General features: G+C 40.6%; 1 protein-coding gene across 2 annotated transcripts in view; it reads left to right on the top strand.

Annotated features, from left to right (window-relative positions):
• The window catches only part of KCNN2 (potassium calcium-activated channel subfamily N member 2), a 99,494-nt gene that overhangs the window by 6,540 nt on the left and 68,775 nt on the right, over positions 1–24,179 (top strand). For both annotated transcript variants that reach the window (XM_083464483.1, XM_083464482.1), the window contains one exon: positions 18,692–19,110. In XM_083464483.1, the coding sequence (XP_083320609.1) occupies positions 18,692–19,110 (419 nt within the window). The remainder of the gene's footprint in view (positions 1–18,691; positions 19,111–24,179) is intronic.

Here is a 24,179-nt window from a genome sequence, read left to right as displayed (position 1 = left end):
TCAGTGACTGTTGATGATTTGTTTTACCAGTAATTGCCATTATTGTTGTTGTATCTTAAAAGCCTAATTAAATAGTGATAGTGGTACAGTGGTACTCCTTTAAATCTGGCTACTGTAGACAGCAGGGCATTCTGGTGAAATTATTGGTACACTGCAAATCTTCAAATGAAGTATGGGCTTTTCTTTCTTTCTGACCACAATGACCTCATTACATCCTTTACATCCTTTAGTTTCCCCTTGTGAAATATCCACTTGCTCTCTCATGACCAGAAGATAGAAAATTAGGACAGCAATAGTCAGTGCCCACAAAATCAGCAGCAACTAGCTATTTTTGGGTGGATAGTTGTGGGGAAATCATGTATGCAGTGATTTGAGTTCATTCACTTCTGTGGATGATGTAGTTCTGCGTTATAATTTGTCTAAGTTACCTGTGACTATTTAAATGTATTCTGAAAAGAAGTGTAATCAACATAGTATACGTTAGGAGAAACAACAGACAGGAACATTTTTCTCTAATTATGTTGCAATAAATATTTTAGTTCTGAAGGAAATAGCATTACATCGTAACCAGGAATATTAGCTTAACAAATGTGTTCTCTCTCCCTCTCTCTTGCTAAGGAATGAAATAAGGGTTCATTTTAGTTCCAAAAAGTATCACAGGAAACCTTCCAGTACAAATAATTTTCCTTGGGCTTTCCAGTATCATACTCCCCAGATATCTTAGTGATAGAAAGTTCAAACACTTGTATATTGTTGTTTTTCTAAGCCTTGGCAGTGGCTATTTTTAGTTCTGGTATAAAAGCTTTTAGATAGCATATAAATCTACATCAGTAGGCAGCCTGACTTCACTATTTTCCATTGAAGGCGTAGGGAAGAGTTTCACTATATATTTTTAAAGCTCAATTTCTATAGAAAGAAAGAAAAACCACCAGCTCTGTACACAGTACAGGCTTTCACCTTCAGCACTGTGGACAGCTCTTGGCATCAGAAGTTTTGCTAATACTTGTTTATGCAATTTAACATCTTTTGCCCCGAAAGTAAATGTGTAAGTGAACATATAGGAAAGGGAATATGCAATGTGATTCAAAGTATTTCTGGAAATCCAGTGTCAGATGAATATTGAAATTGAGTTAAAAGACATTTTTGAATAGAGATGAATGGCTTATTTATTTTTTATGATGTACATACATGCTGTTAAAATGTGCTACATTTGCTGTTTGCATAATCTGGTGAAACACAAAGGAGAAAGGATGTGAGCAGCTTGTAAGAGAAAAGGTATTAAACCCTGCAGTCTTGTGGAGGGTATTCAGAGGTGATGACCACTCACTTGGAAATCTTCGTAGTATTGTATTTGGCCAGTTCAGTTCCAAAGATTTTACAACCCTTGGAAACTGACATCTGTGCTAAGCCTAATCTTCATTCTAAGTCCATCAGCAAAACAAATTAATGCTTCTGCTCCAATAAGTGTGCATAGAATTTTGGCATTTGACAGAGACCTGCCTTCTAAATAGCATTTCTGTCAAAAAGTGATACTTGTGCAAAGTCATTTTGCTTTAGAACGGAGCACAATTACAATACTCGTACCATTTTAGAATTATTTTAAATATAAGGTTTTTACAGATGTTTACTGAGGCACGCATTGCATAATATGAAGATCGTGCTTCAGGCCAATAGAGGGAGGTATGCTTTTTCCTACAATAATGATTGTAAAACACATGCTGACTGAAAAGAAAATCCTAACACAGCACCTTTCTGGGTGTAAATTAAGAATTTCAATTTTTGTAGGGGAGATTTTGTGAAGAATATTATTTCGCCATATGCAGTAATGGTCTTCCCTTTATAGAATGTGGCAAGTAATAACACATAACTTGGAAGGCTTCATCCTACCTTTCCAAAATAAGGGGAAGCCCAAGAAAGAAGGGTAAACTAATCAGTTGTATCTGAAAATACTACAGTGTTTGTTCAGGGTCTTTGAATTCTTGCTTCATTTGCAAATATATATATATGTGTGTGTGTGGATGCACATGCATGTGAATAAAGTCACTCTTTGAAATATGCATGCAGTATGAAGAGTAGCAGATTTGATTGATTTTCTGCATAGGACTCATATCTTCATGGTTTTCAGCATAAGTGAGCCATATGATTATGAACATGCAGTGCAGGTGATACCTTATTTAGCACTATGTTGTTATAGCCACATAATTAATGCTCGTCGAGCACTAAAACATGAGCTTATGTTCTTGTAAAAAAAAGAGAACAAAGGTTCTTGAATTTAAAGAAATGCAGTATTTTCCAGTAAATGTTGTATGAGAGATTTGAAAGTCAGTCATACCTATTTATTTAGTACAACGGCTTCAGTGTGGTTGGAAGATCAATAAAAGATCTGTGGATTGTCTTACAATAAGTCAATCCAATGGTGCATGCAGCCCAGTACAGTTCATTGTTACTGGTGGTACCTTTTCAAGTTGTCAAGCTACATTTTCTGTTTTTTTGCTGTCTCTGATTAGCATGATAGTAAGCAAAGCATAGGGACGCGGGTGGCGCTGTGGTCTAAACCACAGAGCCTCTTGGGCTTGCTGATCAGAAGGTCAGTGGTTCAAATCCTTGCGATGTGGTGAGCTCCCGTTGCTCTGTCCCAGCTCCTGCCACAACCTAGCAGTTCGAAAGCACGCCAGTGCAAGTAGATAAATAGGTACCGCTCTGGCGGGAAGGTAAACAGCATTTCTGTGCTTCTCTGGTTTTGGTGTTCCATTGTGCCAGAAGCATCTTAGTCATGCTGGCCACATGACCTGGAAAAACTGTCTGCAGACAAACGCCAGCTCCCTCGGCCTGTAAAGCGACTGGACTTAACTCTCAGGGGTCCTTTACCTTCTTCTTTTTTAAGCAAAGCATATATGCTGGCATTGGTATGTGGTTGAATGGGGATGGATTAAGAATGGAAAGCATATCTTATGGAGCAAAAATGTTACTTAGAGGTTATTGCAAAGTTTAAAGAAAAGAGTAGCATTTTAAGCTGTTAACTGTATGTAACATTTAGTTCTTGATGGTCTGACAGAATTTTGAAAATAAGAAGTAGTTGGTGTTTTAGATCTGTATCATTCTTCGGATGGGACAGCCGAAGTGTACAGAAAAATACATACTAGATAGTGGTGGGCTGTCTGTTACTGATGGATATCAACCTTTTCAAGAAATAGGAAACTTGAGTTTGGATTGACTGTTTCTCATCCACTTGGTAGTTAAGTGCTATTTGTTTTGCTCAGACTGACTCCCAAGGAAGTTTGCATAGAATTGCAATTCTACCCCAGTTAACCTGGGAATGAACCCCATTGAATTCAATAGGACTTACTCCTGAGTGGCAGGATTGCACTGTAATATTCACTTGCACATTAATATGCACATTAGTTAGAAGTGACTGTGTAATGTTCTCAGATGCATAGACCCTTATGTTGTTTTGTATAAAACAAACTGTGTGTGTGTTGTGGATTGCCTGATTATAACTTCCTACTCCTGAATCACAGAAGATAACATATACAGTTATTTTTCCTATTTTTTACATTTTCACGAGCTTTTTAAGGTGTATTCCAAAATGAGCATGTTAAGTAAGCCAGCCCCATGCTCTTTGTACCTCCATTTTCTTTCATAGAACCTCATAAACACCGGGCTGTACTTAAAATAGTTCTTACAACAAATAATGATGTTACAGAGCTCTTAAATAGCTATCCTCGTGCTTCACTGAATGGCCTGTGTACCCAGAGTTTGGTATACTGTGGAGAATACAAAATAAAGCTCAAGCCTAACACTCAGACTGAAGATCTAGGTCAGGGGTAAGCAAACTTTTTCAGCAGGGGGCTGGTCCATTGTCCCTTAGACCTTGTCTGGACTATATATTTTTTTGTGGGGGTGGGAGAACAAATTCCTGTGCCCCACAAATAACCCAGAGATGCATTTTAAATAAAAGCACACATTCTACTCATATAAAAACACACTGATTCACGGACCAACTGCAGGCCGGATTTAGAAGGCGATTGGGCTACATCCGGCCCCGAACCTTAGTTTGCCTACCTAGTTTACCTGCCTAGTTTGCATTAATCAGGATTCCTGAATTTCTGTGTCATAGAACAGTGTTTTTATTATTATTAATGCATATCTGTGATGCATCTCCAGTGGCTTTTAACTGCTTAATGTGACACTATCCCTCCCTCTTATTTTATAAATCCAAGTCGCATCATGTTGTGTCTTGCAAGTCATTGGAAATAAACGCAGTGAGATAAAGACAGTGAAATTTGTCATCAGATTTACGTATCACATTGTTTTAGAACTTATGTGATTCTTAGAGAGAGAAATCCTGAAAGGGGAGGTCTGCAGACCTCATGCTTGGCAGAAATTAGGCACTTGTAGGTCATCAGGGGTCACTAACATCAGGGGCGTAGGAAGGGGGTGCTGGGGGGGTGCATCCGCCTCGGGTGCCATCATAAGGGGGGTGACAAAATGCCGGCTGAACTCGATCCTGTCTGTGTAGTGGAACCGAGCGGGGTTGAGTTGCATTGCAACGCCGATGCGTCCCCTTCCCACCTCTGTGGCCGGGCGCATGCGTGGTTGGTCAGACCCTTCTCCCCCTGCCTGTCCATGTCCTGCCCTCGCTCAGGTAGTGCGTGCGTGCGTGTCTGTGTGGCCGTAGTCAAAGCTGTGCTGCTGATGGGGCAAGGCAGGGTCCTTCTGGGGCTGACATGGACTCCCGAGAAGGGCACGGAGGCGGGAGAGGCTGTGGTTGCCTGCTTTCACCTTTCATTTAAGGGCCAAGGCGCGCTGGTTTGGGGATGGGGAGGAGAAGTGGCGTCTAGGAGAGCTCCACAGCCCAGCTGGTTTGAGGGGAGAGACAGAGAGGTGGTGTAGGGGTGGAGAGGAGAAGAGGGAGGTGAGAAGGAGCCGTATCAGGACCAGCAACAGCATCGCCTGCGTGGCTTTCTTTGACGGGGGTGGAGGGAGGTGGGAAGATGCGATCTGCATTGGGATCGCCTGTGCATCTCTCTTTGACAGAGGGGGGTGGAGGGACGATGGGGGAAGGTGGGATCTGCATTGGGATCACCTGCATGGCTCTCTTTGACAGATTTCAATTGCAATGCAGGAGTGGGAGGAGTGACAAAAAAATTTCCACACCGGCTACCACCTGACCTTGCTATGCCACTGACTAACACCACACACATAGTTGCATGGGCAGAGGCTTTCCCTGGTGTCCACCCCAACCCCCCCCCCCCAAAATGAGTCTTGGAAGTAGCATTCAATTGTAGCCAATATAATAGGCTGCAGTGTGTGGTTGGTGTTGGTGCTGCCAACAGTTCATCTGGTTTGGAAATGTGCCCATGGCTCCAAAAAGGTTGGCAGTGAAAGAGCACTTAAATAAAGGAGAGCAGCCACAACCGAGGGGGAAATCTAGCACACTTTAGCATTAGATGCTATTGCCTCATAAGCATTTCTGCCCATAAATCTTAGGTTTCTTCTCTGTCCCACAGATAAGAAATTACACAGTGTGCGATACGTGTACTCTCTTCTCTTTAATATTGCTGAATTTCTACTAGGAGCCTTTGTTCTTGTGGGGTTTGATGGTGACCGTTATTCCCAAGGCAAGCCTAATTCACATTTAAAACAATTACCTTTAAAGGATCAAGGTATATTCAATCCCTTACATTTGCATCCCTTTCACTTATGTCTGCAGTGCTCCATCAGCTTCAATGAAAATGTCACATTTAGGTTATTACAACTATAATTCTGCTAATGACACATCAGAAACCAGGTTTTAGTTTTCCTCCCTAAGGTCCTGACTCTTTGAATGAAAAGGTTGGTTTTTTTTGAAAATCAGGATTTGCTCAGCCCTCCTGTTATCTTCCTTTGATGTTGTCCTCTGAATCAATTGCCTACTCACACACCCCATTCTACATATTGCACTGCCAGTTGCTGTAACCATCCTGCTAGGAATTTGAGACACTCCATGTTAGATGAAGAACCAAAAACCTTGCATATTGGTGGTTACAATTGCAAATAACATGGAAACAGATCCAGAATGGATTGATTTCAGTGCCATTGACTTCTGCAGATATGTAATTTCAAATTACATGCAGTAAAACTCGCTGTGAAGAGAGACTTATGTTTCTTGATTCCTTGCTGTGCATGTTCCCATGGACACACTTTTAAATAGCAGGTATCTTCTGCACAAGATGTTGTCACCAGATGATACAGACTGTTTTATTCTCTTATGGTTTTTAGTTTTAATTGTAGAATATTTAGGGTGTGGACACAATAGGGAGAAAGGTGCTGACTCCACCCCCGCCTGCAACTTCCCTTGCTGTCTCATTTTGTGAGAGTTTCCATAAGTTTCTGAGAGCTTCTGGATGGGGGGGGGGAGAGAAATGATGGAAGGGTTAAGCTCCCTTGCTGTTGCTTGTTCTCTTCAAATTGTCAGCTCTTGATGCTGTTCTTCAACGAAGAAATGGATTGCAATTTCTCAAAAGTGTAATGCTGAGCTAAAGGGTATGGTTTAGTCCACAGTAAGAGAGATAAGTGGTCTTAATATAAAAAACAACAACAGTCCCTGTTCAAGACACAGAGCAGGCTACTCATCCTTCCTTCAAAGGTTTCCCTTACCTTAGCCACTCACTTTATCTTTCTGCTTTCATACCCTGACACTTCATTGCCTGTAACATTTGCTCCACCAAGTTTGCTACCGTCAGCAGTCTCAGGGTCTCTTGCTCTCTCAAGTGGTTTCTCTTGCTGTCCCATTATTCCTGAAATACCGTATTTTTTGCTCTATAAGACTCACTTTTTTCCCTCCTAAAAAGTAAGGGGAAATGTGTGTGCATCTTATGGAGCGAATGCAGGCTGCACAGCTATCCCAGAAGCCAGAACAGGAAGAGGGATCACTGCTTTCACTGCACAGCGATCCCTCTTGCTGTTCTGGCTTCTGGGATTCAGAATATTTTTTTTCTTGTTTTCCTCCTCCAAAAACTAGGTGCGTCTTGTGGTCTGGTGCGTCTTATAGAGTGAAAAATACGGTAATATTCTAGACTCCCTCCTACTCTATCTAAGGCAGAAATCCTAAACCCTTACCTGGATGCTTCCACCAGTGGATTGGATAGGGGGCTTTGCTTCTATGGAGGCCCCACTGCAGTTGCAGAGTATCTACTGGCTAACACCCACAAAAAATCTAATGGCTAACACCCACAAAGGGGCATGACTTGTACCTCTTGGTCTGGCCTAAAAGCTCGTGCAGCAAAAAGCACATGGATTTTACTCCCTTCCCTTCTGTCCTGGCTGGTGTGAGGAGCATAGGTTCAGTTGTGGTGGTGGCTCCACAACCTTTTTGTATTCCACTTCTCTCCAACCAGTGTTAGGATTTGTTTAACTGAGCAAATACAAACGCTTGGAGTTTTTGCTCTTCTGTTCGTGGAAAGAGTTCAGCTCATTGAAGAGGTCTTTAAACAAGCAAAACCTTTCTGTGTTTTATAATGGTTTAGTGCTGCTGTTGATTTGGTGGATCAGAAGTATTATTACAAATGTAATAAATACATGGAAAGGTCAACTGATCACAGAATGGTGATTTAGAATACAAGTCATATTCTTCTCCTGTTTGTATCAAAACTACAGAATAAGCTAGATAACTTTTCAACTGCAAACTGAACTTCTCACCATTGGAAAATTGGCAGATTTATTAAGAAACATAAATGTCCTTTTATAGAATAGCTTGTTTACTCAGAAACAATATCTATGTTAAAACAGACAATAAACAGTTCATTATTAGTTTGTTTCCAAGTTATTGTTAGCAGCAGATGTTTTGAAGATTTATATTCATGTCACATTTGTAAAACCTTATACAATAGGATTGCTAGAAGAAAGGCATCATTTGAATTTTACCATTCTATAAAAGTAAAGTTTTAGAGTTTGTCATCATTGGTCAGCACAAAAGCAGACAAAGCCACACCTAGCTTCTGTATATATTTTTGAATTGTGAAGGCAGAACAGACTGAGGTTTTATTTTTAGTCTTGATATTGTTCTTCTGGCTCCTGTAGAACTTACTTAACAATCATTTTTTGGGGTGAGACTTCATAGTCCTTCTGTCTTTGTAGAATGTGCCTCTTGTTTAAAATAAACAGATTATTCAGCTGAATGGTATTTTGCATGTCATCAAATCTGGTGTGCTAAAAGATTAGCAGTTATGTTGGCAAACTTCAAATATTGTGAAATATATGAGTGGATAAAAATACAATTGTTCATTGCATCACTTGTGAACAGGACAAGAAGGAGTAGGCTTAATTTACAGGAAGTTATATTTTGGGTAATTTTAAAAAATATCATGTAAGAGCAGTTAAGCAGTGAAATAAGCTGCTTAGTGGGGTTATAGAATTTCCTTCCTTGCAGATTTTCAAAAAAATGTTGGACAGATACTTGCTTGGATTTGTAGTGTAACAAATACTGCCAAATGGGACTTCATATTTGGTCAGATGGGCTGCCAAAGATCTTGAAGTGAAACATAAAACACAACTTTGCTGTCAGAATAATTTGGCATGTTTAAATTACAAATTGCATCCTTCAGCAAAGCTTGAATATTAATTCCCACCTTTCAGCATCTTGCTGTAATATATAAAATTGGTAGAATGAGGCAGGCATTTCTAGTGAAAAGAAACCTTTTACAGTACATGCCTTGGGCTATTTATTGCTCTTTTTTTGGGTAAAAATTGGCATTATCCCTGGAAGGCAACACTGTCACTGGTGCAACAAGTTCTGGTGCATTGGTGAAATGTACTTCTTTTGACCTGCTCATGTATAACTCCCATAAAAAGTATAATATCAGAAGGGGAAGTTGATGAACAGGAGGACCATTGGCGATCTGAAGTTCGAACAGAGCAATAGATCTAGAAGATTGCATATTATTGTATTTCTCTACCCTTCTTGGGTTGTACTTATCAATCATTATTATTTCAGTCATAACTGGGTCCATTTTCAACTTGCTTGCCTTCTGATTGTCCATGATAGCCCATTATTGTCCAAGATGGTAGATGTTGGTTTACATATAGAAGTTGTTTAGATTGTTACAACAACCCAAGTCCTTTACAGCCTAACATATCCACCAGTGGGAGTTTTCTTGCTAGAACATGTGACAGTATATAAAAATATTCTACATTGCATGTTAGGTCTCAGACTTGGAATAAGGGGAATTAAGGACCAGGAAAAACCTAGGCAAGAAGATATATCATTACAAGATGTTTGAAGCAACTGGTGGGTGTATGGAAGAGGGAAGGGCATTCTAGGGTTCACAGGCAGTGGCAGAAAATGCCTTTTTTGGGGTCACTGCCCCGGTGATAGTCAATAATCTTTAACTACTATCTGTCTCCTGAAGGGTAGCTGGGTTAGTTTGTTTTAGCAAAACAACAGTTCTGTGGCACTTTAAAGTATGGTTACCAGACGTCCCCATTCCCCGGGGACGGTCCCCGGATTCACAAATCTGTCCCCGGACAAAATCTGTCCCTGGAATGTTCCCAGATTTCATTTAATGCCCCCGTATTTATATTTTAAGTGTTGCAGATTTATTAGTAGGGAATGAATGTTGCATGATTGGTTCAACGGCACAAGACACATCATATAAGGACTTCCGGCAAGACAAAATGGCGGGTGCCACGGCAGCGGGCAGCTCCTGAAGCCAGCCAGAGCCAACTGCGCTACCAGGCTGGCTCCGGGCTACTGAGACTGCTGCCGCTGCCGCCACTACCAAGGGGGAATCAGGGACGCCTGGCGTGTCAACTGGGGGAACCGCTGACCAGCCCCCCCCCCCCCCGTGACCCAAATCGAACCAGGAGCGAGAACACCCGGCTGACTGCCCAGCGGTGCTCCGGGGCCAGGAAAACCCTGGAGCTGACGTAGGGAGAAGGAAGAGAGGAGAAGGAGAAGAGAGAAAGAGGAAGGAGATAAAAGAGGGGAGCCCTGACCTTGTCGCGCTGCTGCCACTGCTGAGAAGAGGTAGGAGAGCACCGGGAGGACAAGGGCACATGGCCAAGCCCAGGCCCGACCCAAGCCTACTCCATGGCGGCTAGCACTCCAAGAGAGCAGGCCGGGGCACAGAGGAAGGCCGCACGACAGAGGAGACCACAGAAGAGAAGATATTACTTATTTTTTTAAAAAAATAACTTTTTAAAATAACTCTTTTTTTGTCTTTTCAAAGAAATGTGTCCCCGGATTCTTTGAAAAAAATCTGGTAACCTTACCTTAAAGACTTTATTATCCCTTTGGGCACACATTTTATTATGCCATAATAAATTTGTTAGGGTTAGGAGGATATCCAATTAGTGCCTCCTAACACCCAGTCTTTGACATTTTGCCACTTCTCACTCCCACAGATTTGCAGTGTGTTGGTGGGGACTGCTGGGCAGGGGTAGATGGCAAATATTGCCTTCCTCTTCCATGAGCAGATGGATCAAAAGTCTTTGCCCTTGTGCAAGGGCAGCAGTTGGATATTGCCCTTAGTGTTTGAGGTGTCACAATATTTTATTCTTATATCAGTAGCTTACCTGACCACTACACTTCCCTGTATACAAGCATGCTAGTTTCCCTAACAGCCTTAGTAAAGATTACTTGTTGGAAAGTAAACACTGTTTCTTATTTCCTCAGACATCTAATATAATAAAGGTTGCATTCAAAGCAAGTATACTTCTAGAGTCTGTCACTGTGAGACAGAAGAGATTTTCTTAAGCTGGGAGGCAGGAGAAAGAAGACAGAGGCATGATATGGAACCCAGTGCAGGAACAAATGCAGAAAACATGTAATGATCAGCACGCATTATCCACAATGGAGACAGAGGAAAAAAAATTTCTGTGCTGGATGGATCAGAAGAAGAAGAAGAAGAGTTTGGATTTGATATCCCGCCTTTCACTCCCTTTTTTAAGGAGTCTCAAAGCGGCTAACCATCTCCTTTCCCTTCCTCCCCCACAACAAACACTCTGTGAGGTGAGTGGGGCTGAGAGACTTCAAAGAAGTGTGACTGGCCCAAGGTCACCTAGCAGCTGCATGTGGAGGAGCGGAGACGCGAAGCCTGTTCCCCAGATTATGAGACTTCCGCTCTTAACCACTACACCACACTGGCTCCTAAGAAGACAGCATGCCATTTAGAACAGGATTTCAAAAATGTGGATCTACATGAACAAATGGCAAAGTAGTCCTGAGTTTTGTTCTGCAGAAAGTGGTAGTTGCGAGTACAGTTTTTGTGTGTGGCTCAAAGCTATATTTTTTTTAAATCAGCAAATCCATTCAGTGACAGCACAGTCTGCAGACGTAATCTGTTCTCAGTGCTTCTTCTGTCACCTCAGTGCCATATTCTGATATCTCTGAGAATTAGTATTATTTCCTAGTTTAAGATAAATAGTTTAGTCCTCAGCAGCAATGGAGAAAAATCTGTAGTGTCATCTCAAAGCACAGAAGGCAAGCTGGCTGCACCTATAATTGAGCTGAGCTGTAAGCTTCTTAAACAGCTCTGAACACTCTTGGCATACTATACATTGTTGGTGCAGCTGAGGAACAGATCAGCAGAAAGGGGCATCTGTATGATGCTATTTGCCCTTTGTCCTCAAATCAGTGGGTTAACGTAGAATAATACCTGGTTTCTCTGCTTGCTCACCTTACAGAAGGCTTCAAATGTTGAAACTTGAGGAGTTTCATCCAACTACATTGTTTACTCCAACTTCATGAAGCCCTGGGCTTGTATTGAATTATAATTGGATTACCTGTTACATGCAGTGTGTTATTAAATATTAAAATGAAGAAATTATTAAGATTGTAATGCGTGGGTTTCCTCTGGCAAGTTGTGCATGGAACCAACATGAGTAAAACCCAGTCTGGTCTATTTAGCAAGTATCTATAACTTACAAAAGCTCATCTAGCTAAAATGCTCCCAGATTTTCACACACATACGTAACTCTTGAGAGTGTTGAATATTTCTATTACAGCCAAAAAGGGGTCCCAGCAGAATTTTATAGGCCCAGTACGCAGTATATTGCTCGGGCCCTCTTCTACACTCGCAGAAGAAGACACCAATTTGCATAAAATTTGCATACTCTTTGTGATATGCACATTTGTGCCATGTCTTGCAGGTGTCAGAGAGGGCTCAGAAGTGAACAGGGACCGCACACAAGTAATAATATGATGATAGACAAAATGCCTACAGGCAAAGCTTTCCCCCTAACTGAATTTTCATTCTAGCAATGCCTTACCCTGTTTAATTTCTGCCTGTCACGGGGCTGTTAAAGATTCAGGAGCCCTGCTCTCCCCTAATACTAACCTTAAGCCATGCAAACGAAACATTTGTGGAACTTGATAATACATTTTTATATAAGTGAACATCTGTAACTGTATAAATGTAAGGTAACATTGACAGACAAAATGAGTTGATGAAGTGTTAGATATGAAAACACACCCAAAACTAGGAAAGCAGGCATCCCCCTCCCACCACGCTTGATAGTTAGAGTCTACTCCTGATATTTAACAGCAAAAGACATCCACAAATCAGTTTGCCAGGGCTGATAAACAACAAAAATACTCTATTTGCAGTTTCACATTTTGAACTTAATGTACTAATCATTGTTTTGTTCACTTGTTGCCTTGGATCAATTGCTAATTCTCAGCTGCAAAAGGAGACGTTATGTTGTAGATGTCAAATTTGGCATCTTTGTACTATGATGGGCCATGTTTTGGGGTTCTTCTTTGCAAATTAGTATAGCTCCAAGACTTCAACCAATCTTAATTTGGCCTGATTACTGCACTCCTGTACCCACTTTAATTTGGGTTGGAATAAGCTCCATGAAGCATAAAGTTACTCACTTCTGAATATACATGTATACCATTCTAATATAAGTTAACTAGGCAGTGAATTCTTAAAAGAAACAAAACGAAAGTTCAGAATCCAGTTGCTCTGCTTTATGCTGGCCCACTACCCTTTGTACCCATTTCTCTTCCACCCTGGAGCCAAAATTGTCCTATCCAGCATATAGGCTTCTGATAACTCTTTAAAATATTGGCATCATAAATTATTTATGATGGCAACTATTTCTTAATGACAATTCTATTAAGCTACACTTATATGGTTCCCTATGCAAAATGGTTCTATATCATAATAGAACCTGTCTTCCCAAGGTGAGAATTGCATTATAGAAAGATATTGTATTGAAAGTATTAAAAAAAATAAATTCGTTTCAGTAGAGGGATAAATGACCTGGAAAGAAAACAAGTGATAGGGGTTTATCAGTTCAGTTTCTACAACATCCGGGCTTTAAGGGGCAAGCATTCAATGAGGAGAATGGCAGACATTTCTGTGTCTGGAAAGCCTATGAGTGTATATTAACAGCATCTCTCCATTAAATTAATCCACTCGGTTTTTAACAACTGGTTTGCAGTCGAACCTCAGCATGCGCAGGTACCCATTTATATAAACATCACCACATCAAGGGAACTCACTGACAATGGATATAACCAATGGCGATTCCTACAATCAGAATGGATAGGTAATTGCAGAAATGGCTGGCTGCACCATCTGTGGTCAGCTAGTCGGTCATGCAAGTGCATGCTTATGGACAGTAGATTGGTTGCACAGAGACCAGAATGTTTTCTATAAACTGTATTCAAGTGACAGAGGCAGCAGAGGAACTTGTAACTGCTTGAGTTAGTGCAGTGATGAAGCATAGCATAGCCAATACTTTAGCATCCTCCTGTGATTGGTAGTCAAAGACCCACATGAAAAAGAACAACCAACTTCTAAGGACATTTTTGTCCCCCTCTTGAGCTGCATTGGACATGTTGAAAGGGAGGAATCTGAAGCGGACTGATAGTGTTGAATGCTACACATTAATATTATACTACAGTTCAGGACAGGAAATGGAGAATACCGATAGTGTCCTGTTACAAGCAGAAGAGAAATTTGAGCAGGGCTTTAGGATGTCAAAGAGTTCACAGCAACTTCATTCACTTTTAATTCGGAATCACAGGTTCAGCACCTACTAACAGGTAATGCATTCTGATCATCCTGATATGAAAAAATTAAAACTTCCTACAGCATTCTTTAAAGGGAGCAATAATTTGATATAAGGACCAGCGTAGATGCATAGCCTTAACACTGTCTAGAAACCTTTGTTTTACACTTCCAGAAATAATTCGGCTGCACCAAATAGCATGTTATCATTTCTATAGCACATTTAATGTGCAAATTGTAAATTATATCTTCATTTGTTCTGTCTATGGTGCTCTGGTTTTTGGGTGCTCTGTACTTACAATGTAGAAAACCAAAATCTCATGTAATTTGCTACATTTCATCTTCAGTTCATGTAAGATTGATTTATTCAAAAATATATTCCTACATTTGAAACCCTTTACATAATTCCATAGAAAATGAGGGATATATTGAGTTTTTACTCACGCAAAATGTAGATGAGAAACATCAAGCAATTTAAGTCAGGAAACTTGTTAGATAGATATTTCACTGAAGGAGAACTTGGTAGATATGAGACAGCTTCGAAGTCTATATAGAAAGGAACGTGAAAAGGTTTCTTGTTATAAAACCTCATGACTGAGCAGTATGAAAAGTCATGAAATGTCTTGTAGTTTAAATGAAATGAAAACTTTGAACCAGGTAACAAGGATCCAAGTGTGAACATTAGCCTAAAACTTCATTTTCATCTGTCCTTTTCCCCACCCAGAACCTGCCGTGAGAACAATGTGTACAAAATGTAATTATAGTGAAACCTCTTTCCTCCCCACAAGCCAATCTTCTTGTGGTTCATTCATTTTATCCCAATTAGAAAAACAGCTCTGGAGAGTTGGCACTGGGCAGGATGTCATGTGCCAAGGGTGTTTTAGAATATGGAAGACATGTTCAGAATAAAGAAGCATTTAGATTAGATAAGCTTGCCTAGGAGAGGTTATATGATATGTCTGTGGTAACAATATGGACATTCAAACTGATGCTTTTGCATTGATCAGGATTCCTGAAGGTGAGTCCTAGCACAATATTTTGCTTTTTGATTAATGCATATCTGTGGTACATCTTTAGTGTTTTTTAACTGTTCAAAAATATTGTGGCCCTATGCCCCACTCTTATTTTATATATCCAAGTTGTATCATGTTGTGATTTGCAAGTCATTAGAGATAAGCACAGTACTGTTTAGGAAAGGCCCAGAATCGCCAGGTGAATGTATCTGAATGACTCAGGTATATATTTATGAATATCCATCTCTCTCATCAAGATTCCTTGTATCTAGTTTAAGGCATCTTGATATGAGTACTATCATCTTAAAATAACTGATGTTTGAATGGAAATCTCAGGGGATCTTATCTAGAATAAGTAGGCATGGAATATTTGGATAGGACTTCTGGTGTGTGGCTTTTTGGCCTTTGGCTTGTAAGTTATTTCCATGTTATTTATTTCTGTGACCCTTTAGTTACCACAGAATGAGATAACAGTATTGCTACCTTACAAAGTAGTTCATTAACATTCTCATCAATGGGTAACTGAGGTTGAAGGTGGACTGGGGTTAGTCAATTTCCCTTTTTGCTGCATGAGCTGCACCCTAATTTGGGATCCTGACAGAAACAATTTGGTTTGGATCCAGCCCATCCATTGCCAGCCCTGCTCCACCCCTGAAACAATTTGTTTTGGTGCCCTATTGGGAATGCAAGAAGGTTGTGTTGTTTCCATTCCACTGCAATTTGGTTTCTGCCAAGAACTCCATTATTCGTCTTGCTCTCTGCTATTTAATGGAAGTTACATAAGTTATGTAACTATTTACATAACTAACTTTGATTTCAAAAAAGCACAAATAAAGCTCATTAATGATACATCATCCGCAGACATAAAAACAACAGCAGTAGGATGTGAACATATACCCCATAATGTTTGCTTTGCTGATTTCCGTTCCTGACCACAGGTGAACATGCAAACTGCAGCTTCCGTTTCCATTTTCTTTGGAATACTCTGATCTCCCTCGGCCCTGGTCAGGCTATCACCAGTGGTTTTCCCACCTCTGGTAGCTTGACAACAATCTGCGCCTTCTGTCCTGGTAGAGACCTACCTTCAGCAGAGCACAGTTGAGAGAAACCTCCCCTTAATTGTTGATCCCTCCTGTGTAAGGCACCATATTCACACTAATAGAGGGAACTTGCACATTGTATCTGGACTATTAAGAAAAATGATGGAGTTCTTTTTCTAATAAAATATAAATGGCTTTATTCTCATGAATCATATTCTCTACCAAGCTTAACGATGTTAAAATTTTAATTTTCTTTACCGAACAGTTAAATAACTCTTTTCCTTGAGTAATTTTCAAGATTAAATTTTAATGTATGTTGTATGAACTTGGGCCATTTATTTCCATGCAACTTTTAAAACTAAGTCCTGGGTCTTACTAAGATGGAAAGCACAACTCTACCACTTCAGATTGCAGTTGGGGTTCACATGATTGATTTCTCCATTATTATTATTATTATTATTATTATTATTATTATTATTACCTCTTTAGACATAGGTAACAAACTGGCAGAGGTAAGAGACATCGCAAAGGATGCAAAGGATGTTCTCTCACATCCGTTCATCCAATACAAGAGCACCATGTGAGAACTGTTGGCTAGCCTATGGTTATTTGTTATACTGATGAATTTTTCAATTATAGATAGGGAGATTTCTCTAGGTGGCAGGAGCAAAGACTGTGAGTGTGATCTTGCTCCCTACTTGGCACACATTTATTCTAATAAAAATTTCCACAACGAGGGAAATTCTGATGCTGGTGACATTTTCAAACACATACTTTCTGAAGATACTCAGTCATGTGAGGAGCTGTAGTATCCTTCCGGTTTAATGGTGGGATTGTCTACCAAGAAGCCTGAAAAGGTGAGGAAGATTATTGATGGCAGAAGTAGACATCATGTATTAAAGTCAGACCCAACAGCAACCAGTTAGCTATAATTCCATAGAAACACAATAATGATAACTTGAGCCATGCTTCTGTTGGGATTTTTCTAATCCATAGTGCTTCTGGGCCATGGGGATATTCATGTAAAAATGCTCAGTTTACGAAAATGTTTGCTGTACATTAATTTTTTTTATATGGCTGGAATCCGACATAGCACTAAGTGAACGTTCCATCAGCGCAAGGATTTCTGTTTGCACCACAGTCCCATCTCATCTCTCCATCCCTTCCCCAGATCTGTTCTGGGCATTCTCACAACACTCTGGAGTAGATTTGGGGGGGTTGTGGAGCACATGGAGGAGGAGAGGGAGCAAAGTCTCATTGTGCAAGCAGAAAACCTTGTGCTGATGGGACAGGTTAGTTGTATACTGCCCTATATACTGCTTAAACTAAGACAGGCTCTAGGCAGTTTTCAAAATAAGAAATATGATACAGTATGTTTGTATTATTGTCAGGGACTGTGCAGAGGAGGAATGGTGGAGACCACCTCCCCTGCCTGACCCTTCTAGAGAAGAGGAAGACAGTTTAGATTTATAACAGGGGTTTGAGGGAGGTCACAGCCCTTCTAGAGAAGAGGAAGACAGTTTAGATTTATAACAGGGGTTTGAGGGAGGTCACAGCTCAAAGGCAGATGAGGGGAAATAATGGGAGAGGAGGAGGAAGAGGAAGCACCAGGGGGGCAACAGCTGACGTATGCAGTGTCTTTAGAAAGCATTCCAGACCCCCCCTCCCAGAACCCGGCGAGCCTTGAAAGTAGGAGAACAAAAAGCTCAAAGACAGAGGGCACGTACCAGCATCCGTAGAGGAGGTGATGAGGATGATGAATGAGGAAGTGGGAGACGCGGGGGGTGGGGGTGGAGATTCACTTGGGACAACGCCATTATCCAAGAGGCTGGGTTCTACAGCCCCTCTCTGTAAATACTGGGGAAAAAGCAGACGGTAAGAACATTCCTTGTCTTTGTATGTTCCTGGGCAACCAGCCCTGGGAGTCTCTGGCAGCAGCCTGACAATTATATTTCTAAAACAAACCATAAAAACTCCAACAGAGTACAAAACAGAAATGCAGTTCAGTATAAAACAGTACGATTGCCCTTCAAAATCAAAAACATAGCAGCGGATTTTGAAAATATTGTAAGAGCCAGGGATCCCTTCCATCTTCAGCCTGACTCAAGATATACAACACTCACCCCACTAACATATCACACCTAAATTCTGTCTTACATCTACACAAATCATGCAATACTTTCTCAGCCAACGCCGTTCACTCCATTATTCTCCCATACATCTACCAATACATATGGATTCACCACCCAACCAGTCACTCCAATATCTCCCTCATAACTAACCTGTTTTTAATTGTTCACCTTATTCACTGTTCATTTGTGGTGAAGAACTAATGATTAGGCCAGCTATTTACAAAGCAGTAAAGTAAATGTGTCTTAAGTTGTATCTGTTATTAGCGTTTGAGTGACTAACATAAGGAACTTCGTTACCCCAACAACATATATACGGATTTCATTTCAACATTAGATGGAGCTGTGTGTGAGAGAGATTCTGAATAATGCCTGAAGTAAAAAATAAGGAAGAAAACATCACGTTTTTAATGTTTTCAAATGAATTATTTTTTCAGAATATGACTGATGTTCTTTATACATCTCTTCAAATATTTCGCTAAAGTCAGTCTTCTGCAATTCTCTTTCAGCTGTTCATGGTGGACAATGGAGCAGATGATTGGAGAATAGCCATGACTTATGAGCGCATTTTCTTCATCTGCCTGGAAATCTTGGTGTGTGCTATACATCCTATCCCTGGCAACTATACATTCACATGGACAGCTCGGCTTGCCTTTTCCTATACGCCATCTACAACAATAGCTGATGTGGATATAATTTTATCCATACCAATGTTCTTAAGACTATATCTTATTGCCAGAGTTATGCTTTTGCATAGCAAACTTTTCACTGATGCCTCATCCAGAAGCATTGGAGCACTAAATAAGATAAACTTCAATACTCGTTTTGTTATGAAGACTTTAATGACAATATGTCCAGGAACTGTACTCTTGGTTTTTAGTATCTCCTTGTGGATAATTGCTGCATGGACTGTCAGAGCTTGCGAAAGGTAAGTCTCCATTTTATTAAGATGTGCCAAGATTCTTCAGGGGGAAGCCGTGTGTTTTAAATGTAGGGTGTGGATGTGACCTTTATTAATGCAGCTCCTCCCCCCAGGAATGTTAGTTGTTTTGTGCTTTATGCCACTTCTGTTCCCTATAATTGCTAGCTCCTTGCCTTTGAAGCATTTTAAGGAGATTATTAAATTGTATCATTACTTTGCTATAGCATCACAGGATGCTGAGTGATATTTATTTTGCTTTCACCTAAACTGGTATTTAAGTCATCAGAATCTGCCTGTGGCTTATTTTTGGCTTACCTAGAACATTTAAGAAACTGGCTGGGAACTACTAAGAGTGCAATATGTGTGTGTTTACACGGAAGTCAGTCCCACTTATGGTCTTCTGTTGGGCTTTCTCCCTGGGCAAGCGTGCACAGGATTGCAGCCTTGAACTGTTTTGTCATTATCGTTCCAGTTTATATCTCAGGTATTTTAATTATGTTGTGATGTGGTTATTAATGTGATGATGCACATTTAAAACTGGGGAAGGATACAGGAGAACTGGGGACTCGCAGATGTTGGTGAACGTGATCCCCATGTAGTTTAATAGGCTTAATGTCACTGGCCTTGGTTGAATGTAATGCTAATAAAGGAAACAAACCATGGTTTACTGGGAACCAGGCAGGTCTGCTGGTTCATGCTACTCAAATCGCCCCAGTGGTTATGTGTGAGCCATCACTTGTGGTTTGTTTCAGGGAAAAGAACTATGAGAACAAGCCAACAATGCACTGTTTACAGTGCAGTCCTGGACACAGCATTTATAGGATTGCACTGTAAATGTGTTTTTATACAGCATTATGTAAGCTGAATATCGGAGTGGTGATGTACATATATCCAGATGTTCTTACCTTGCAACTTGGCTGGGAATGGGAGAGGGCTTGGACTATTGCTTCACATAATTCTATGAATTCCAGCATTCTTTTTAATAAAAATAATTAATGTAGCTTATTATAACTGAAACAGTCCTTGCGAGGAGGGGTGTCAGGGGCTGAACTGAGGAGGAATGGTGGGGTCTGCCCCCCACCTTCTCCTGAACCTTCCTGAGAAGAGGAGGACAGTATAGATTTAGAACAGCGGTTTGCAGAAGGGCATAGTTCAGAGGCTGCCGGGGGCAGAAGCTGGGAAATACTGGAAGAGGAACAACAGGAAGAAGAAGAAGCACCAGGGGAGAGACAGCTGACAGACTCAGTGTCCTTGGAAAGCATTCCTGACCCCCTCTGTCCCAGGACCTGGCAGGCATTAAGGGTGATAGAACAGAAAGCTCAGAGGCAGAAAGCTCAGCTTAGCCGCCGCAGGGATGACGTAGAATAGGAGAGATGGAGGGGGTGGGACTTTACTCAGAGCAACGGCATTATCTAGGGGAGACTGCTTTCCTTCGTCTCTCTCTGTGCATAGTGAATAAATAATTTGATAAGAAATTCTTCTTGTTTATTTGCTTCTTGGCTGCCACAGTGGGAGGGAGCGGATTCCTTGAAGCCTGACAGGGGAGGACTAAGCTCCCATATTCTAAAGAGGAATTGCATAATGGGTGTGGTGGATTTCTCATTGTAAATATTATGAATATTTCTCACACACACACACACGCACACACACACACACACACACACATATATATATATATATATATATATATATATATATATATATATAATGCTACTTTTAAAAAACACGATACTTGTTTCCTCGGATTAATTGGAACTGCACGCCCAATTTCCTGCACACTATGCTGGAAATGTTCCCCTAAAGCTGTAAGCCTCACACAAAAAAAAGGCTGTGCTGAATCGCTGTCGTTTGCTTTGGCTTCAAGATACTTATTAGCCAAGTTTTAAAATATAGTAAAATTAAATAGGAAACCTTTACAGGAGAGAAGATTTGGCTTGCCTGTAATAAAAATATTTCTTAATGTTTTACTAGAAGCAAATGGGGAAACATGCCCATTTCATTCCTCTCTTTCCGCTGCTGAAAAAGGCTTCCAATAGAGGAAGAGGAAAGGATAACAGGAAGAGGTCAGACAGGAAATGTGTGGGAATGACACTGGTCAGCAGGCCAGTTGGCTGTTAATTGATTTGGCTCACAAAGGGTGATTGCTGAATACTGTTAAGGATCAAACAAAAGATAATTATCTTTTTATTTCAGTTACCAAAGGTTAAGGAGAATGTAAAGTTGTGTTGAAAATGTCACTGGAGTGCCATGACCCTGTTACCATGGCTACAATGAGCATGTGGCTGGTTCATGCACTAATCTATGACTACACATATGGGTCTTGTTCAGAATGTGCACATACACTAGGCATGTCCAAAGTCTGTTTCAGGGTCCCAATCTGGCCTGCCAGTCGATTTACTCCGGCCCCTGTGGCAGTATATGTCCTGGGGTAAAACCCTAAAAATAGCTCAACAACTTCAATCCTATAAAAAGCTCAACAACTCTGGGGTAAAATTGCAAAAAAACTTTGGTTGGCCCTCATGCATGTTCACTTCATCAAATCTGGCCCTCTTTGAAAAAAGTTTGAGCACCCCTGAAATACAGTGGTGCCCCGCAAGACGAATGCCTCGCAAGACGGAAAACTCGCTAGACGAAAGAGTTTTCCGTTTTGGAGGTGCTTCGCAAAACGAATCTCCTATGGGCTTGCTTCGCAAGACAAGAATGTCTTGCGAGTTCCTGCGGGTTTTTTTCCTTTCCCCCCTTTTTTTCTAAGCCGCTAAGCCGCTTATCATCTGATCCGATAAGCCGCTAAAAGCCGCTAATAGCGCTAATCCGCTAATCTGTCAATGGGCTTGCTTCGCAAGACGAAAAAACTGCTAGACGAAGAGAATCACAGAACAGATTCTTTTCGTCTTGCGAGGCACCACTGTACACTATTTCCTCCCTACAAGAGGACTCTATGTAACAGCTTCCAATTTTCCATGGGGAAGTTTAAAAAAACTACTTGTGCCATCATGTATATGTTAAAAGTTGATTCCCCACTTATCAGGGAAGGTTCACTTAATGTCATATCCTTCTATCTTGAACCTGAGGCCTTCTGCATGTAATGCAGAGGCTGTGCCATTGGTCCTTCCTTGAAGGTCAGGAAGCCATCATCTTCATCATGTACTCCAGGAAAATCATATGGACCTCTCTCTGTTGGTCATTTGGAAAATTCTAAAGGCGTTTTCTTTTTTTAAAACCCCAGTTTCAATTTGGGGGTTTTGTGATTGATTTAAGAACAGTTTTATCTCTTAGTGTTCTTTTAATGTTATTTATTTTTTACCACCCTATTCTATTTTAAATTTTAGGATTGTATCCAATGGGATTTCTCTGTTTTCTCCTTTCACCACCCCAAAATCTGCTCTGGGGGTGGGGTTCCCCAACCTTCTAGAGCAGATTTTGAGGAGGGGGTGGCTTCAGGGGAGAAATGGGTGGACGCTCCATTGACCAGAGCAAGATGGCCCCAAGGGATACAACCCCTTAACGTTGCTTCCATTTGTTGTAACTTGCCTTGCCAAAAAAGATGGGCTAGAAATACATTATTTATTTACTTATCCATTATTAATATATTAGCTCCGTAAAGTACCGAATATGTTATTTGTGTTTCAGTGGATGAAACACACACGTCCTTCCCTGCAGCATTGCAACTTCTATAAAACAACAACAGGACACTAAAGGAGAGTGAGTTGGAGGGCAAAATGCAACCTTTGCATTAAAATCATAGGAAGAGAATGCAGAGAAAATACTGAGTTGAAACCACAACCTGCCCAACCTTTGTGAAATCATTGAAACTGAAATATTACTCGTGAATAGATTTCTTCTTCAGTGTTGTAAAAGTAGTCATAAAAAATTAATTAACAACGGTGATCAAGGACTGCCCATTATCACTTTGATTTGTTAGCATACCAATGCAGGGAGCGGTCAAATAATTTATTGTCGTTCCACCTTTCCTGCCAGATGCTGAAATGTCAGTGTTAATTGGCTGAAAGCCTAATTTGTATTGCTGTTTAAATGTTTGCACTTCAAAAAAGGTGTTCATAATAAAGGATGGGTACAATCATTTTTAAAACAATATTTTATATCTAAGTAGTGGGGGGAAAGAAAACATACAGTAACGATCAAAGACATTGGCACACAAAACAACAGCAAAGTAGAAATAGAAACTCAGTAGTGAAGCTCTGCCCTTGAATAAACACAGAGTTAAGTGTTCTCAGTCCCAGGGAAATCAATGGACTTAAACATACTTAGCTCTGCATTGGATTCTGAACTGGAAAAGAAATAAACTGATAGTACAGATCTTGAATTAAATTCTTAAAAAATAACAGCACACCAATTCTAGGCCCTGAGAAGTTTTTTATGTGGTTGGCTGTGTATTGTTTTTGTGTGCAGTGTGTCTCCATCAAGTCTTTAAGGCATTTGGGTTTTGCAGCTTTCATTAATGCAAAGAGTTTTTACACTTGCTCGTCATGTTCTGCAAATGAACCTGTCACTGAGCCGCAGAACTTCAAAAGTGAGCAAGTAACAATATTGTAAAATACTGAACTTGTGGCTGGCACGCACTTGCTCCAGCAAATGTTTATGCACATTTTTAACACACACACACACACACACACACACACACACACACACCTGTTTATGACTTAGGATCTCTGTATTGCCACAGCTTCCTGGAATCAGTTGTTGTGGCCACGGTGCATCCACCCAAGATGATCTGCAACATAGCAGAACAACGGGCCACACTCTACCATATTTTCACGCTCCTCATCTTGATATCACTTTGATGCTGTAGGGAGAAGGGTCTTCAAAAAGGAAGCACAGCAGCCATGGCTTAGTATTTTCAACCAAAATTTCACATCAGCCTGAAGTTATGCAGGCATCTAAAGATAGCAATTCATTGGCTTGGCACAGCCATACCAAATATGATGGAATCATTAGGGGTGGAAGTATCTGTTAATTTCAGTTTCTTGAGGGATTTTTTGTTTTGTTTTCCCAATGTTAAATTTAGTTCGCCACATTTTGCCGCAATTTACAATTTCCCCCTTTGTAATATAAGC

The sequence above is a fragment of the Podarcis liolepis genome (genome assembly GCF_965112155.1).
Source record: "Podarcis liolepis genome assembly, chromosome: 11".
In the NCBI taxonomy this organism is placed as follows: Eukaryota; Metazoa; Chordata; class Lepidosauria; order Squamata; family Lacertidae; genus Podarcis; species Podarcis liolepis.
The sequence above is the reverse complement of the archived record's forward strand: the minus strand, read 5'-3'. Positions and strand labels throughout refer to the sequence as shown.